The 18,533-nt window shown below is 40.1% G+C and overlaps 1 protein-coding gene across 9 annotated transcripts in view; it reads right to left on the reverse strand.

The window, feature by feature from the left end:
- Positions 1-18,533, reverse strand: part of LOC122543340 (spermatogenesis-associated serine-rich protein 2-like) — a 138,664-nt gene that overhangs the window by 42,813 nt on the left and 77,318 nt on the right. For all 9 annotated transcript variants that reach the window (XM_043681885.1, XM_043681883.1, XM_043681882.1 and 6 more), the window contains one exon: positions 9,115-9,250. In XM_043681885.1, the coding sequence (XP_043537820.1) occupies positions 9,115-9,250 (136 nt within the window). The remainder of the gene's footprint in view (positions 1-9,114; positions 9,251-18,533) is intronic.

Raw genomic sequence — 18,533 nt, forward strand, 5'->3', positions numbered from 1 at the left:
TAAAGAAACAAACAAAAAAGAAAGAAAAGAAAAGAATGGGTGGTGAGGATGACACGAGGTGGCAGAGGGATATAGACAGGTTAAGTGGGTAAAAACTTGGCAATGGAAATATAATGTGGGAAAGCCTGAAGTTATGCACTTTGGGGACTGCAAGAAAAAAAGGTATATATTATTTAATTGGGTAAATATTGCAGAAAGCTGCAGCAGAGGGTTTGGGGGAACCCTAGTGCATGAATCACAAAAATCACATCCAAGTTCAGTGGGTTATAGGGAAGGCAAATATAATATTGGGCTTTATTTCAAAAGGAAACTTGTATAAAAATAGAGACTTCTTGCTAAAATTATACAAGGCACCGGTCAGGTCACAACTGGAATGCTGTGATTAGTTCTTGGGCCCCTTATCCAAGAAAAGATATATTGGTACTGGGGAAAGTCCATCGAAGATTCACTAGATTTACGCTGGGTATGGAAGGATTTTCTTATGAAGAGAGATTGAGTAGGTTGGGCTTGTACTGATTGGCATTTAGAAGAACAAAAGGAGGTCTTCCTGAAATACAAGATTCTTCAGGGGCTTGATAATGTACTTGTGGAGAGGTAGTTTCCCTTTGAAAGGGTGTCTAGGATCAGACAGCATAATTTCAGAGTAAAGAGTCACACATTTATGACAGAGACGAGGAGGAATTTCTTCTCTCAGAGGAAGTGAATCTGTGGAATTCTATTCCACAGAGGGCTATTGAGAGTGGGTCACTAAGTATATTCAAATCTGAGATAAACAGATTCCTAATAATTAAGGAAAGCAAGGATTATTGAGATAAGGCAGAAAATTGGGGCCGAGGATTATCAGATCAGCCATGATCTCACTGAATGACGGAGCAGACTCGATGGGCTAAATGGTCTACTACTGCTCCTATGTCCAATGGTCTTTACTGCATAGAATGACTAAAGTATTAACAAAAGGGAAAAATTAAAGTACAAGAGAAAGTTAACTAGAAATGGTTTGACTAACATTTCAAACATTGCTGTAAATTCAGGAAAGGGAAAGGAGCAAGAAACTCAGGAAAGTTGCAATCACTAGGGAAGTGGTACTGAGCAAACTGTTAGAGCTGCAGGCTGACAAGTCCCTGGGCCCTGATGGACTTCCTCCTAAGGTTTCAAAAGTGGCTAGTTGGATAGTTGAATCAACAGTTTAATTTTCCAAAGTTTCCTGGATTCAGAAGAAGCTGTTTAAGATTGGAAAACCATGAATGTAACTCCTATATTTGAAAAGGAAGGTAGACAGAAAACAAGAAACTACAGGTCACTTAGCTTAACATCCACCCTCGGGAAGATGTTAGAAATGGTTTTGTGGTGGAAAATCCAATTTACAGGATTAAAGTATCAGCTATGATCGAATGGCAGAGCAGACTCAATAGGCTGAATGGTTTAATTCTGTACCTATAATCTTATGGTCTTTTAGTAATGTGCCGTAGGGGGGGAGAAAAAAAAAAAGGAACTGATGGATTTCAAGATGACAATTGACTTGGAGCTACATCAAAGGCAATTGCAAAAAAATAAGTGAACGGTGTAGGGGTGATAATACTGCCGTTGACGGAAGACTGGCTAACTAACAAAACAGAGACTAGCATTTTCTGGTTGGCAAGTGCAACTCTGTAATATGCAACTCTAATATACCATAAAAATCAGTGCTGAAGCCTCAACTTTTTACAATTGATTTTACCTGGATGAAGGGACCAAAGTCATGGTTGCTAAATTTGCTGATGATGCAAAGATAGGCAAGAAAGCAAGTTGTGAAGACATAAGGATGCTTCAAAGGAATACAGAGATTAAGTGAGTGGGCAAGGATCTGACAAATGAGGTTTATTGTGGAAAAATGTGCAAAAATCATTTTTGGCAGAGAGAATAAAAAAAACTAAATGGTGAGAGATTACAGAGCTCTGAGATGCAGGGGGATGTGGGTGCCCTGGTGTGCAAATCACAAAAGGCTAGAATGCAGGTACAGCAAAGTTAACCGAATGTTGTTTATTGTGAGGGAAATTGAATGCAATTGTGAAAAAGAAGGCTATGCAAATTAAAAGGGTCTTAAAATAGGAGAGGAAGAGAATTTGTTTCTCTCTCAGACAATTATTAAGTCTGGTCCGCTCTTCCCCACAGAGCAGTGGAGGCAAAGTCATTGCCTATTTTTAAGGCTGAGTTAGCCAGGTTCTTGATTGATAGGAGAATCAAAGGAATAGGGACAGGTAGGAAAGAAGAGTTGAGGTCACAATCCGACATGTTGCGATCTTGTCAAATGGCAGAAGATTTGAGGGGCCAAATGACCAATTCCCAATTCTAATTTGTATGTTGATACATGAATCACCAAAAACAAATGTACAGGTACAAAAGGTAATCAAAACATTAGTCTTAAATGGTGCTGGAATACAAAACAGGGAAGTTATAGTTCACTGTACAGAGTCTTGACCAGACCCCTACCTAGGCTACTGTATTTAGTTTTGCGTATTCATGGATATCTAGGCCTTCGAGGGAGAACTGTGCAGATTCACAGAATAATATAGAATGTTAAACAGTTAAATTATAAAGTCAGGTTACATTAATTTGGGAGCCAGGTTTTATAAAAGACAACTGGTTCACCAATGCCCTTTCAGAAAGAAATGCTGTCAGTCCTTACCCAGTCTGTCTCAGGTATGACTTCAGTTGCATACCAACTGAGTGGACTCTTAGCTACTGTTTAAATTTGATGAGCAGCTGTTCAGTTATATCAGTATACTACCCAAAAAGGCCCATCATCTACCCATGGTAACCAAGATTGGCAATAAATGCTGATCTTACAAGAATGTTCACATCCAAGAATGAATTATATTTTAAAAGTTATTTAATCCCAATAGTTTTCCTTTCTCTCCTGGATCTAACTATTAAATTTAGTGCAAGAACACAGAACTGCAAATTAATTTTTATCCACATTTGCTCTCCTTGTCTTGATTCTTTACTTCTTCTCCTTCTCCCTCAAAAGGAAGTACAAATGAGCTAATTACCTCAGATAGGCACATAACTAATTTAGAGTTAAAGCACTTATTTGATGAAATCAACCATAATGATTCGAAGAGAACAGGGAGTCCAATATCAAAATAAACTGACGTTTTTGAAATTTATTCATTATTTGCCCTTACTAAATAAACAAATACTCTATTCAACATCACTGACATTACTCTTACATGTCTGGAAATATGTGCAGGCTTCTATTCATTTCTCTACATACTTCCAACAAAACAATATTCTGACAAGTCATATTAAAAAGAAATTATTTTGTGTAATAGAAACAAAATATTTTTTCTAGACCAATGAAACATTTTCTTGATGCATCTTTTCTGTACAGCTGGTTTCTCCAGGCTTGGCACCTTATGCAACAAAAGGTATAGTCAAGGAGACAGAGATGTAAAGCAAGGAAACAGACCCTTCAGTCCAACTCGTCCATGCCAACCAGCTATACTATATAAATCAAGTCCCATTTGCCGGTGTTTGGTCCGTATCCCTCTAAAACCTTCCTATTCACTTTTAAAATGTTGTAATTATACCAGCCTCCACCACCACCTCTGGCAGTTCATTCCATACACACACCACTCTTTGCATGAAAAGGATGCCCCTTAGGTCCCTTTTAAATTTCTCCTCTCACCTTAAACCTATGCCCTCTAGTTCTGGACTCCCCATGAGTGTGCAGAATTGCTTCCTAACATCGCTCCTGAATGTTTTGGCCCTAATTTTTAATATGCCCCTCAGTTCCAGAATTCCCTAATCAATTTAACCTGTCTCTTCGTGCTAATATCTTGAAGACTTTGATCAGATCACCCCATAACCTTCTGAATTCTAGAAAAAAAGCGCCTTAATTTATATAATCTCTCATAACTTAACCCCTAAATTTCAGGTATCATTCTTGTAAACCTATATCGTAGTCCCACCCCAGGCCAATTTATCTTTCCTAAAATGTGATGCCTCAACCTGCTCTCAGTACTCCAAGTGAGGTCTAACCAAGATTTTTGTAGAACTGCAGCATGACATCAGTGTCCTTGTACTCCAGTCCTCTACACAGAACAGCCAGCATTCGGTTAGCTTTCTTAATTGTGGTCTGCACCTGCTCATGAAATTTTGCAGATCTATACACCTGAATGCCCAAATCTCTATGGACATCCACTGTTTTTAACTTCATACAACCTCAGCCTTATCCTGAAGGAAACCAAACTTGAATCCAACCACTGTGTAAAAGTGTATGTTGCTCTAATGCAACTTGTAATTTTTCTTTGTTAAAATTCAGTAACAAAATACTAAGTAGTACCTCCAGTGTGGCCCTACCCTTCTAATTAGTTTAAAGTTCAGTTTTCAAGTAAATCACATGACATTTGAGGAATGGACTTTCTAAATCCTGTTGCTTAGCAATAAACAGGTGCAGATAACCACAAATTACAGGTAGGTTGAAGCGGAGTAAATGAACCCAGGTGGAAGGAGGGGTTACAATAACCTTTAAGTTTGATTAGACTAGATTCCCTACAGTGTGGAAACAGGCCCTTCGGCCCAACAACTCCACACCGACCCTCTGAAGAGTAACCCCCCCCCTCTGACTAATGCACCTAACACTGTGGACAATTTAGAATGGCCAATTCACCTGACCTGCACATTTTTGGACTGTGGGAAGAAACTGGAGCACCCGGAGGAAACCCACGCAGACACAGGGAGAATATGCAAACTCCACACAGATAGTTGCCCGAACCTGGGATTCTGGTGCTGTGAGGCAGCAGTGCTAACCACAGTGCTGCCCGTTGTAGAAGAAGGTTCCACAAAAGACAGATAAATCTGTAGTCCAGCACATTAAGATTTTAAAAACATATGCAGACTTCAATCTTTGTGGAATTTTAGTGACTGAATTTTAGCTTTTGATTTTATCAATTATAATACTATAGAGTACAATTACTGCTTCTCTTTGTCCTAGAAATATAACCTCAGGCTACTGCCAAAAGTATATGATTTTTGTCGTTGTTCTGTAGATCTACATCATCAAAACTCTCAAAAGGTCCAAAAACTGCGCAGTGACTTGAAACCTGTGAAATAACACATTAGAAAGCCAAGAGATAAGCACTCGTCCAGCAAGTACTACAATATCTGAGAATAAAATCCATTTTGTAAAAGTGACTCCAAGTGATTCAAATCCCTCATATTCATACTGTAGAATACAATGTGATTCACAGCAAATTTTATTCCAAATAATCTGACCACCTTCATTTCTTATAGAGTCAGAGTCCTATAGCATGGAACCAGGCCCTTTGGCCCAAATTGATCCATGCCGACCAAAACGTCCATCCACACTAATCCCATTTCCCTGGACTTGGGCCATATCCTTCTAAACCTTTCCTATCCATATACATAGGAACCTTGATTATCCGAAGGATGCGGGTGGGGAGTATTTGTTTGGTTAATTGAATTCCGGATAATCGAATGCTGGATAACATAGTTTATCCAAGCATTGGGACCTTGCGGTCTTGCCAGATAATCCGATATTTGGATAATCGAATGCCAGATAATTGAGGTTCCTCTGTATTTGTCCAAACACCTTTTAAGTGTTGTTCATGTACCTGCTTAACCTACTTCTGCTGGCAGTTCACTCCATATATACGTACCACCCTGCGTAAAAAAAGGTTCCTCTAAGGTGCACTTTGATTCTTTCCTCTAACCTTAAACTGATGCCTTCTAATCCTCAATTCCCCAACCTAGGGAAAAAGACTGAGTGCATTCACCCTATCCATGCCTCTCATGATCTTATACACCTCTATAAGGGCCTTCCTCAGTCTTCTACGTTCTAAAGAAAAAAGTCCCAGCTTGTCCAATCTCTCCTTATAACTCAGACTGTTGAATTCTGGCAACATCCTTGTAAATTTCTTCTAAACTCTTTCCAGTTGTTAGGTTAAACTGAAACTTCAAACTCAACCACAACAAATCACCACAAATATGACTTATCCTCATGTTCTCTATGACTACCATGAATTATGTCAAGTATTTTCTTAATGTCCATAAAATGAAGATTTGAGGGTAATAATTCACCTCTAAGTTACAGGATCCTAAAATTACAAACAAAAATCACCATCTTATTGGTAATAATTTAACTTTTGCTGGTGTAGAAATTTCAACGATTTCAGTTAGGTGAAAAAGAAAATGATTACTCTGGCCAATGCACCCTTTAAAATTGCCTCTGCACATAGGCTGTACTAGTTTGTTTTATAAAGTTTGCAAATAGGTACCACATTATAATAAAGTATTCTCTTAGTGCAGATAAACCTTAGTCACAGGATTCCAAAGATTTTTGTAAGACTTTCTACCAAGTGTCTTATGGAATTCATGATGCTGGAAGCTCTGGGGTGTAACAGCCAATTCTGGACTGTATTTTTTTATTGTTTCACAGGACGTGAGCATTGTTGACTAGGTCAGCATTTATTGATCATTCTTAATTGCCTTAAGAAAGTGGTCAGGCACATTCTAGAACCATTGCAGTCTATGGGGTAAAGGGATACCCAGAATGCTGTTAGAGAGGGAGCTCCAGTATTTTGACCCAGTGACACTGAAAGAACAGGCATGTATCTTTACGTCAGTAAGGTGTGCAATTTAGACCAGAACCTGCAGGTGGTGGTGTTCCCACAGTCTGCAGCCCTTGTTCTTCTACATAGTACAGGTTGTGGGTTTGAAAGGTGCTGTTGAAGGAGCACTGACGAGTTACTGAAAATGCTTTTTGTAGATGGTAAACACAACTGCCATTGATGAAGGGAATAAATGTTTACGGTGTTGGATAGGGTGTCAACCAAATGGGCTGCTTTGTCCTAGATGGTCAAGCTTCTTGAGCATTGTTGGAGATGCGCTCATCCAGACAAGTGAGGCTTTTCCATCATACTCTTGACTTGTGCCTCGTAAATAGGGGACAGGCTTTGGGGAGTCAGGAGGGGAGTTAATTGCCATAGATTTCCCAGCCTTTGGACTCGGTCTTGTAACTCCAGTATTTATAGGACTGGTCCAGTTCAGTTTCTGACAGCTGACAACCTTCAGCATGTTGATAATAGGAGATTGAGTAACGGTAATACCATTGAATGTCAGGGTAAATGACTGGACCCACTCTTGTTCGAGATGCTCATTGCCTGGGACCTATTTGGCAGAAATGTTACTTCTCACTTAACAGCCCAAGCCGGGATATTGTCCAGGTCTTGCTGCATTTGGACAAGGATTGCTTCAGTACCTGAGGAGTTGAAAATGATGAACATTGTACAATCAGTGAACATTCTGACCTTATGATGGAGCAAAGGTTATTGATAAAGCAATTGAAGATGGTTGGGCTGAGGAAAGTACCCTGAGGAACTCCTGCAGTGATGTCCTGGAGTTGAAGTGACTGACCTCCAACAACCACAACCATCTTCTTTGTGCCAGGTAGCTATTGAATATATGTACTCAGAGTACAAGATCTGTGTTTGTTTTGATCGGAGATTCACTCAATCTGGCATTTTTAGAAAAAATATGATAAAAGATGTTCACTGTGGTTCGTCCTATTTTATGTCTTCATGGATTGGAGGATGTTGTGAAGAAATGGCCCATGAGTGCTTGCTCCAATCACTTGCAGTATTGATGTAGCCATTTTTGCACAGATTATATTGTGTTGCTGGTAGATTTATCAGGAGATTTGCATTTGGGTATTCACCAGAGTGACTGACTATGCATTAGGTTATGGTGATAGACATGATATACAGTAGGCTTGAATGAGTCTCAAAAGGCATTGATTAGAAAATGCAAGAACTAACAACAGCGATGCTTACGCACATATATTTGAACAGCCATTATAATTTCAAAATGATAGAAGCACATCAAACACCACTGGGATAGAGATTTGGGGCATAATCCGTCTGAATACTTCAAATGTGGACTCTCCCAACAACTTTCCATATGATATGATAAGCTGATGAATTTAAAGTTAGACTTGTAGATTCCTGTGAACAAGTCACCTTTCCTCCTGAAGAGTGCAAAATTAAATGTATGGCATCATAAAAAACAACATTGCGGAAGGGTGGGGTGACATGATTCGTTTTGCAGGGATAGTAATTTCTCAGTTTGAGGTAAGGAGTAGAATTGGACAACTGTATAGGGTTATAAATATTGAAAGGTTATAGAAGGTAGTTGCTGGAAGTGCTCCACAAGACAATTACACATACAGATTTTGACTTAATTGCACTTGTTGAAATTTGTTTACACTTCTATTAAAGATCATTATTTGTTATGGGTGCGGTCAGGCAACAGGATATGATTAAAGACACACAGTAGGGATGCAAGGGTTTGGTGACAAAATCAAGTTCAGTTTACAGTCATGTTGCCTGAAATATATCAATTGCACAGTGATTACACTTTCCCTGAACGGCTTGATCCTGCTCAGTAGTGACTTATCCTGCCTTGACCACCTCAATCTGCATTTAGGTAATTCTTAGACATATTTTCCAAATGATTCAGTGGAGTCATAAATATACGTAAAACAGACATCAACAAATCTTTGATGCAAAGCAAATCCAAAATGCTGAAACCTCCACCAAGATAATTATTTAAGAACAACATTTGGTATTGCCATCAGCAAGTATAATTGATATATTAGTCATAATTCAGAATAGGAACAATTCAGCAATCTTAGCCAAATAACTGTCAGGAACATAGAAGCCCAAATTATGTCCTAACAGAGCAATAAGCCTTACTGAATGCTTGAGACCTGCTCAATCATTTAAACATACTTCCTGAAGTGTACTCCTCTTCGCCTCCTCAAACATTCTACAATTATTACAGGAGAGTGCAATGACAATATAGCAGACAATGTGTTCAACATGGAACATGTTTCTGACAGATAAGCCACAAACAAATCCAACTGCTTCCTAATTATGTCAAAAGGAGAATGAAGCATCTTAAAAAGGAGACAATTATTTAAGGTGGATTATTGTCTACTCATTTAGTTTCATAATACATGTGAATTGTGATATCCTTTTCTTTCTTCATCAATTTGTTAATTTGTAGCCTAACAATAGATTATGAAATGATATTTATTTTTGGTGAATGACCTACCAGTTCTGTAGTTCAGCAAATGCCAGCTTCATCTTCCTAATAGAAATGTCCATTTCCTCTTTAATAACCGCCCGGTACCTAGCTAGGGACACAGTACATCGCTGCAAGTCTTTTGCTGACTTCTCTATATTAGTACCTAGAGAAACAAAAAGGTGAAAGAAAATTGCTCGTCAATATACAGGCATATTGGAGTGAGTTGAACTTTAAACAAAGCAATTCCACCAACACAACTAAATGGGCCTGCAACGGTTTGCATGAGAATCAGTGTTCTTGCAACACAATCACATTGTGCTAAGATGTGAAAGAGAAAGCTCCCCAATTCATCACAAAGATGACTGATACCACCATGAAACGACCTGCCCCACCTACAGATCGGCTTGAGGTTCTCCAATATACCACATTATTAGCTACAACATTTATGTTATAACTAGCCTTTTGCACCATCCCAAAGGTAACAGGACAAAGAGAAAAAAAGGGAAGAGAACAAACATTTGTATTTATCTAGCACCTTTCAGGATGTGGCAAGTGTTTTAAAACTGGCAAGTACCTTTGAAGTGTAATCACTATTATAATGTAGGAAACACTGCAGTCAATTAAATCAGTAAACACCCATAAATATGAATGAGACAATGGAGCAGATGTTCTGTTTCAGTGATATTGGCTGAGGGATAAATGCAGGTCAGAACACAATACCGGTACTGAGAAGTCCTCTGCTGCACGTCAAATCATGTGTGAGGTTATTTGATGCCCAATTGAGGGCAGGTAGGGATCTTTATTTCACATCTCATCCAAAAGATAACCACCTCCAACAGTGTACCACCCCCTCAGTTAAAAGGGATTAACAGTGTTAACATATATTACTAGTATGGACACAGGATGCTTTTTCAAGAAAGGAACTGGCCAGATTGCCTGAAGAGTTGTGATACATTTTTGGTGGCTTGTATGAGGTGGATTCAACAAACATAAATAAAGCCCCAAATGGTGACTGAAAAACAATTGCACATTACAGTTGACTCTATTTTGGTTTTGAGGAACCTAGCCTTCAGGCTGTGCTACAGTACTATATAATTGAGCCATTCTACAATTTAAATAGGTCATCGATTCTCAGGGGCCACAGGGCATGATGTTACATTGATCACCAGATGAATGTAATTGTGTATTAGCTGACATAACAGGATATAGATGGAAACAAGGATGTCTAAAGTTTGATCTCAGTGGCTACCATGACGTACAGTGGGCTGGTTTAGGGAAAATTCCAGCTGGTACAGCTGATGATTGATTCTACAGACTCTCTACAACAAAAGGACATATGAGAGATGATTCTGTTGATTCTACATACAAGAGCAACAGTACATAAATCTTCACTTTGGACAGTCTTTATAGATGTTTTGTCTTATGCATTCGTGAGGATCAGTAAATGATTGGCCACTTGACCAGCGGTAGTCACATACAGAACCAACTACCTGGCTACATATCTTCAATGCAGTAGGGGTAGTCTCTGCTGTGGAGCAAGCCATCTCCCAGAAAACCCATTGGTCTACGTGAAACTACATTATATTTAATCCGACATCATTAACAGATTAACTCCGTAAGTGCTGTAGCGTTTCTACAATACTGAAGATAAATGAAACCGTACTGTTTAAACAATGAAGCACAAATATTATTGTTCTTCATTTATTTGCTGAAGAATTAACTATACATTGACTAAACAGGCAGATTTATGCTATTACAGGCTTGTCAGCAGTTTACTGCACAGGACAGACAGGAAAAGGCATCCACGTTTGCGCTTACACCTACCTATTAGTTTTCAACTATCTACACAGGAACACCAAGATCTAGACACAAGAACAGGACATGACACACAGATCTTACCACTGTGTTTGCAAAGCATCACTGTGTCACCTCGTTAACATTTTGTGAACAAGGTATCCAAAAGAAAACAAACTTAAAAAGCAAATGTGATTTTCATTAAAATGTTCCATTAGAAAATTTATGTGGGACGTTAGGCCTAATTCCACATTTTAGATTAAACAAATTTGCTACATTTTGACATGTTGCTCAATAGATGCACAAAAGCAACACTCAAACAATTGTGCAACTGCAGAAGTACAGCATAGGAATTTTGTTACTTTTTTTTGCTGCTGTAACCCAACAGGAGCTCTCGGACAGACCACCTTCTTCTGAGGCAGTCACCAGAGGCCAAGAGTGTCCTGCTTCTATTCCAATTCAATGTGTCCGGAAATGGCTGGCATCTCCAATACACAATTGCACATTTAAAAAAAAATTCATTTGTGGGATGTGGGTATTGCTGGCTAGTTAACATTTATTGCCCATCCCTAGTTGCCCTCGAGAAGGTGGTGATGAGCTGCCGCCTTGAACCGCTGCATTCACCTTCTGTGGATTGACTCTCAGTGCCATTAGGGAGAGAATTCCAGGACTTTGGCCCAGTGACAGTGAAGGAACAGCTGATATATTTCCAAGTAAGGATGCAGAGAGGCTTGGAGGGCAACTTACAGGGAGTAGTGCTTCCATGTATCTGCTGCCCTTGTCCTTCTAGATGGAAGTGGTCATGGGATGGAAAGCGCTGTTGGAGGATCTTTGATGAATTTCTGCAGTGCATCTTGTAGATGGTACTGAGCGTTGGTGGTGGAGGGAATGGATACTTGTGGATGTGGTGCTTGGATGGTGTCAAGTTTGAGTGTTCAAGGCAAGTGGGGAATATTCCCACACTCCTGCCTTGTGACTTGTAAATGGGGGACAGGCTTTGAGGAGTCAGGTGGTGAAATATGCGCTGCAATATTCCTAGCCTCTGACCTGCTCTTGTAGCTACTGTGCTTATGTGGAGAGTCCAATTACATTTCTAGTTAATGGCAAAACCCAGGATATTGATGGGGGGAATTCAGTGATATTAGCACTATTGAATGTCAAGGGGCGGTAGTTAGATAGTCTCTTACTGGTGATGGTCATTGCCTGGCATTTGTGTGGCGGGCATGTTACTGCCATATTGTGGGTCAATAGTTCTTGAAGTTGGGCTGTTTGGATGTTAGTGTGCTCTCTCTGACCTTCAACTCACCTCCAAAATGTTCCCTTGGTGGGCTTAGTGCCTTCGCTATTTTGGTCAGTCACAAGTAGATTCACGCATGAGTTAGCATGGATTTTTGATCTCTTAAGGGATGTATCTGGGAGGAGGAGCACATACTAGAGGACTTCAGGGACACTGTCTCCCTTCTTGAATATGGTATCATGTTGAACTGCAGGTAACTAAAGAGAAGTCTTCCTGGTATCTGCCACAAGAAAAATCATTGCATGGAACCCCCTAAACCTAAACCACTGTCTCCCAGTGACTGAAGAGCTGCTTTCTGGGTTGCAAAACAGTTTTCACCTGTCAAGAAACATCACAGATGTGATCTTCACTGGTGCAACAAATTCAAGTGCAAGGAATAGCATTCTCATGTTGTACATGACCACTTACTGATCCTGTGAAAGTCTTTGAATCGGTCAACACAAAAACTTATGGGGTTCACAAATATCCATCATGGTACCTGCCACTAGCACAGCACAAAGTTGAAAATGCTTTCAGATGAGAAGCACTTTTGGCATGAATATATGACAACTCAAATCCCCACAGAAATATCACCACAGAAACATCCACAAAATCCTGTAAATCCATTGGCAGGATAGGCACTCAAAAGTGTTCTCTCGCAAACTAACATCAGCTTTGAGGTACTGTCAAACAGCTTCGATGAGCAGGCCACAGTGTCTGCATGCCTGAGACAAGGTCCTTAAAACAAGTTTCCTCCTCTAAGCCTGGTCACAAGTAAGTGGTTACCAGAAGGGTAGAGAAACAGTTCAAAGGACATCCCCAAAGACTTCCTGAAAAATAAATACAACATTCCCACTGATTTGTGGGAATCTCTTGCCCAGATTTCCCAAACTGAAAAGCATCTGTGAAGGTGACAACCATTTCACGCATCTCCACCAGGTCCAGGTAAAGGCCAACTGCAAACACACCACCTGTCTCTTCAAACTCCTTCTGCTCCATCTTTGGGAGTGTGTACAGACCCCAAGGTCTACTCACCTCAGGACACACAACTCTGGCGTGGAAGAAAGTCAATTTCATACTCAAGGGACTGCCTAAATGAGAACTGCTGCACCCTTGTTATTTCCTGTGCAAAAGACAATGTTGGGTCTTGTCCGGTCTTCAGATCAGTCCAGCTATTCATCGCTGGAGCTGAGCTCCTTGTAGCCCAGGCTCTTTTTCCAGGATTGAACTGGAAAGGAGTCTGATCTGGATAAATGCATTTTGGTACAACAAACCAGGGTAGAGGGCTTATACAATTAATGAAAGGGCCTTGGGTAGTGTTGTAGAACAGAGGGACCTTGGGGTGCAGGTACACAATTCTTTGAAGTTTGTGTCACATATAGACAGGATGATTAAAAAAGCATTTGGCATGCTTGCCTTTATTGCAGGGTCCTTTTTAATGTAGGAGTTGGGACATTACATTGAGATTGTACAGGACATCCTTGAAGCCTCTTCTGGAATACTGTGTCCAGTTCTGGTTGCCCAATTATAGGAAGGATATTATTAATTTCGAGAGTGTCAGAAGAGATTTACTAGGATGCTGCCGGGTATGGAAGGTTTGAAATATAAAGAAAGGCTAGATAGACCGAGACTTTTTTCATTGGAGCATAGGAGGTTGAGAGGCGACTTGATAGAAGTTTATAAAACAAAACAATGACAGGTATAGGCAGAGTTAGTGATAGTTGTCTTTTCCTCAAGACTGGAGGCACATTTCTAAGGTGAGAGGAGAGAGATTTAAAAAAAAAGAGGGTGGTTAGCCCAGCAGCATCTCTACTTTCTGTGTAGACGGAGGAAAGCTCACCTCCCACCCCTCATTCTACAGAGGGTTCATTGAGAGTACCCTGAGCTGCTGCATCACCGCTTGGTTTGGGAATTGCACCGTCTCAGACCGTAAGACTCTACAACAGGCAGTGAGGACAGCTGCGAAGATCATTGGGGTCTCTCTTCCCTCCATGACAGACATTTACATCACACACTGCATCCGAAAGGCTAAGAGCATTGTGGAAGACCCCCACATACCCTTCACTCAAACTCTTCTCCCTCCTGCCATCTGGCAGAAGATACCTGAGCATTCCATCTCTCATGGCCAGACTGTGCAACAGTTTCTTCCCCCAAGCCATCAGACTCCTTAACACTGTACGATTGGAGTTTTTTCCATCAGAAAGCCTTTGCTTGAATTGTATTGTATTGCTGCTAGAACAATGTCTATTAATTATCATTCTTTTATTACACTGCAATTTGCGTGTTTTGCATTTCTTATGCACTTTATATGATCGTGTAGCTTGTGCTGTCCATGTAGCACCGTGGTCCTGGAGCAACACTGTCTCGTTTTTAAGTGTATCAGTTGTATATGGTAGAAGTGACAAATAAAAGCTTCTCTCTCTCTGTCTAGTGTGTGGGATGAACTTCCTGGGGAAGTGGTGGATGTGGGTACAACTGCAACATTTAAAAGGCACTTGGACAAATACATGAATAGGAAAGGCTTGGAGGGATATGGTCCAGGAGCAGGCAGATGGAACTAGTTTAGTTCAGCATGGACTGGTTGGATCAAAGGGTCGGTTTCCATGCTGTATGACTCTGTGAGAATGTTCCCTGCTCAAACTGCCTTGAAGACCATAGCAGAGCTTCTTCAGTGTATCGGTAGGTGGCCATTCTTTATCCTCTACCCTGCTGGAGAGGATGCCTGCCTGTCAAGCTGTTCGAAAATTTCCACCTTGTTCTTCAGAGTGGTTGAACCTCCCATTTCCCAGTGATATCCACTTTTCGCTTTCCACAATTTCCTAATTATGGTATCGATTTCACATTGTCTTCACCTTTATCATAGTTTCACAGAGAAATCCTGATGTCAACTCATGGCTTGCCCATGATTTAATGCTGCAGCAAGATCTAACTCCACTCCACATGTTTCACAATCACATGACAGGCTTGAGTTACCAATCCAGAACTGCTTATCATGGACATCCTTCTGTTGGATTTCCTTTTCTGCTTTTGGGAATGGTTGACAACTTTAAAACAACCAGAGTTTTGGGTTATTGAAATTTGACTCATCACAACTTCACTGTTTTATTTCATATGACATTGGAGGTTTTTTGTGTCTTTTTACAGAACTGTTTAGCTTTCTATGGCAGAAAGACTCTGGAGGTGGCAGTTAGGCTATGATGGAAATCCTCAGGGCACAAGTAGGGCATATGACAGAAATAGGCATCCATACAGGATTGTTTTGCCAGCACATTACTTAAGCCATGGTCTCACATAACACTGTTGTGATAACAGTAGTTGAATAATTTTACTTGGCAGCTTACTGGTCCAATGATTTTAAATAACAAGTCCGGCAATTTCACACCCTACAAAACCTGTACAGCATGCACAGTTCCTCAGAGTTAGGAACACTACACAATGTCAACCAAATGCAGGATTCAGATGGGATCTATTTGCCAACATTCAAGGAGACTAACATAAAATAGATTCTGGCTAAGTTAAAGAAAACCATTCATAGATATTTACAGCAAAATCATTTTCTTGGAAGTCGAACAAATAAAATTAAAATTATGCAAACTCTTCCGATAGCATTTTCAAAAAATGGTATGTTGTGAGATGACAAATCTTTACAATTACTCAATTTACAAATCAATCATTTTTTTTGAAAATTTAAAAGTGCATAGTATCAAAATGCACCCAGGCACCAATGTGGTTAAGCTAGTTTCCATAGAGAATCTTAGTTACAATTTGTTTTTAGGCATTAGAAAGGATATGAAGCTAGAAGGCAGTCTAAATTTCTTGAGCAATTACTTACACATTTTGACACAATAGGTCATGTGCATGTCAGTAAGACACGATCTTGGCAGACTTTTAGTCCTTTGTTTAACCCATTTCTTGCCCATCATGAATATAACTGTGTACAAATTAGGGGCAGTAGGCCACTTGACCCTTTGAGCCTGCTCTGCCATTTGACAGTATCATAGCTGATCTCCACTTCACACTCCTGTTTACCCTGATGGATTCTGACTCACCAGAAAGTTGAAGGCTATCTACCTCAACCTCAAAAATATTCAATGATCCCAGCCCCCACTGCTCTCTGGGGAGGAATTCCACAGACCTCAGAGAAAGAAAATTCTACTCGTCACGACCTAAAAGGCATTACCCCTTATTTTTAAAGCTATGTTCCTCAGTTATGGTCCCTCTCAAGAAGAAACATCTGAAACAAAAAAAGAAAATTCTCATCCATCTTAGAAGGGAGACCGCTCATTCTTAAACGAGGTTTGCTAGTTTTAGTCTCCCCTCAAGAAGAAACAGCTCCTCTGCATCCACCTTGTCAAGCCCCTTCAGGATCTTACACGTTTCAATAAAATCAACACTCATTCTTCCAAATTCCAATGGAAACATGTTGAACAATGTCACATGAGGAAATCTCAATCTCAGAAATCAAAGGAGCTTTCTCTGTACTTCTTCCAATGCAATTATGTCATTCTTTAAATAATGAGACTAAAATTGTAAACAGTACTCTCGATGTGGCATACGCAACTATATAATTGAGGTAAGATTTTCATAAGATAATGTCACAGTTGAAACAGCCAAACACAAAATATTTAACTTCTTCCACGCTGTCTCCGAAAAGCTTTGCATTTAACACATGGCTAGAAAGCTAACCACACAGCACAACTTGAACTGGGTCATTGCAACTTGCAGCATGCTAAATTTATGTGAATTTAGATTCCGATTTGTAGATTCCCAATCAGATACTTGAGGTTGTTCTTACTAGGGCAGCCTCTTGATTAAATACAAGCTGCTCTTGGCCATTTTCAACCGATTCATTCCACATGCAGAGGGAAAAAGTGAGGACTGCAGATGCTGGAGAGCAGAGTTGAGAGTGTGGTGCTGGAAAATCACAGAGGCTGGGCAGCATCTAAGGAGCAGGAGAATCGATGTTTCGGACATAAGCCCTTCATCATCAGGAATGAGCCTGAAGAATGCTCATTCCTGATGAAGGACTTATGCCTGAAACGTCGATTCACTTGCATCTCAGATGCTGCCTGATTCACATGCAGAGATCTGGAAGTGTATCTGAAATTCAACAGAAATACAAACTGAACAATAAAATACCTGCTTTTAAACTGATATGACTTGTGTGGCTGGTTTTAACGTACACCAATTTAACTGAAGACCGTTAACTCATCAAGTCTCCCCCAATTGTACCTTCCAGCCAGTGATCTATACCACGAAAGACAAGAACAGCAGATACACAGGGCACCACCACCTGCAAGTTTCACTCTGAGCCACACACCATCCTGACTTACAACTATAATACTATTCCTTCACTGTTGCTGGGTCAAAATCCTGGAATTCCCTTCTTGGTAACACTGTGGGATACCTAAATCCTCAAGTATTGCAATGGCTCAAGGTGACAACTCATCACCACCCTCTTCGGGCCAATTACACATGGACAATAAATGCTGGCCTAGCCAGTGACATCCTTGAAGAAGTATATAAAACAAACACCCAATTAAGCCATAGACTGGCCACAAAGCATTTCCCAACTGCGCATTTACAGTACCATCAATAAGAATCTGAAAAAACAAGGGGTGTGGACAATCTAAAACCAGTGTATTGTGGATCTGGATTCATAGCACAAAATAATTCACTAAGTTAAATTCTCAAAAGCCAGAAGGACAACTGTCAAAGGAAAGTTCACACTGGTGCAAGTATGAATTAATGCACCTTCTTCTATCAGAAAAGAACCCTACCTGGAAACTCCCATAGCAATAATGTGACAAAACAGCAATGTCCCATTATTCAACACTGGCACCCTTCATCATTATGCCAACAAAACAATTCACTAAGGAAAATATGAAAATAAAAAAAGAGCACAATGTGGCAATGCAATTTTGTGAAATACCATTCTACCTGCACGTGATACGTTCCTATCTGCAGTTACGTTCATTGCAAGGAGTTGCAAATAGTGGTCTAAAACAAAAGCTTAAAAAATTGTTCTTGGTAAAAAAGGATTTTAAAAAATCAGATGGCACGGCATACTAGGGGTACGCTTGCTTCTTTCATAGTTAAAAGCACATGCAATTGCGACTGTTAAAACTTAAAATTTTGCACCAATGTTACTTGGATCACTGCAATTTGCATGCAAATGGTGAAGCAGTTTGCCTTTACTTGGGAAATATGCCTAGCTTGCTGGTATCATAGTACAACATCTCCAAGCCTTTAGTGCCCTGCAAAACTAGGCCAATTTCACAAAGCACGATACACAGTTATACCCCCTACCAAATGGAGAAAAATATGGATGAAGAGTGAGGGATCAGGAAATTATACTTTAAACTGGAGCAGGTGC

Source organism: Chiloscyllium plagiosum, chromosome 43 (assembly GCF_004010195.1).
Source record: "Chiloscyllium plagiosum isolate BGI_BamShark_2017 chromosome 43, ASM401019v2, whole genome shotgun sequence".
NCBI classification, from domain to species: domain Eukaryota; kingdom Metazoa; phylum Chordata; class Chondrichthyes; order Orectolobiformes; family Hemiscylliidae; genus Chiloscyllium; species Chiloscyllium plagiosum.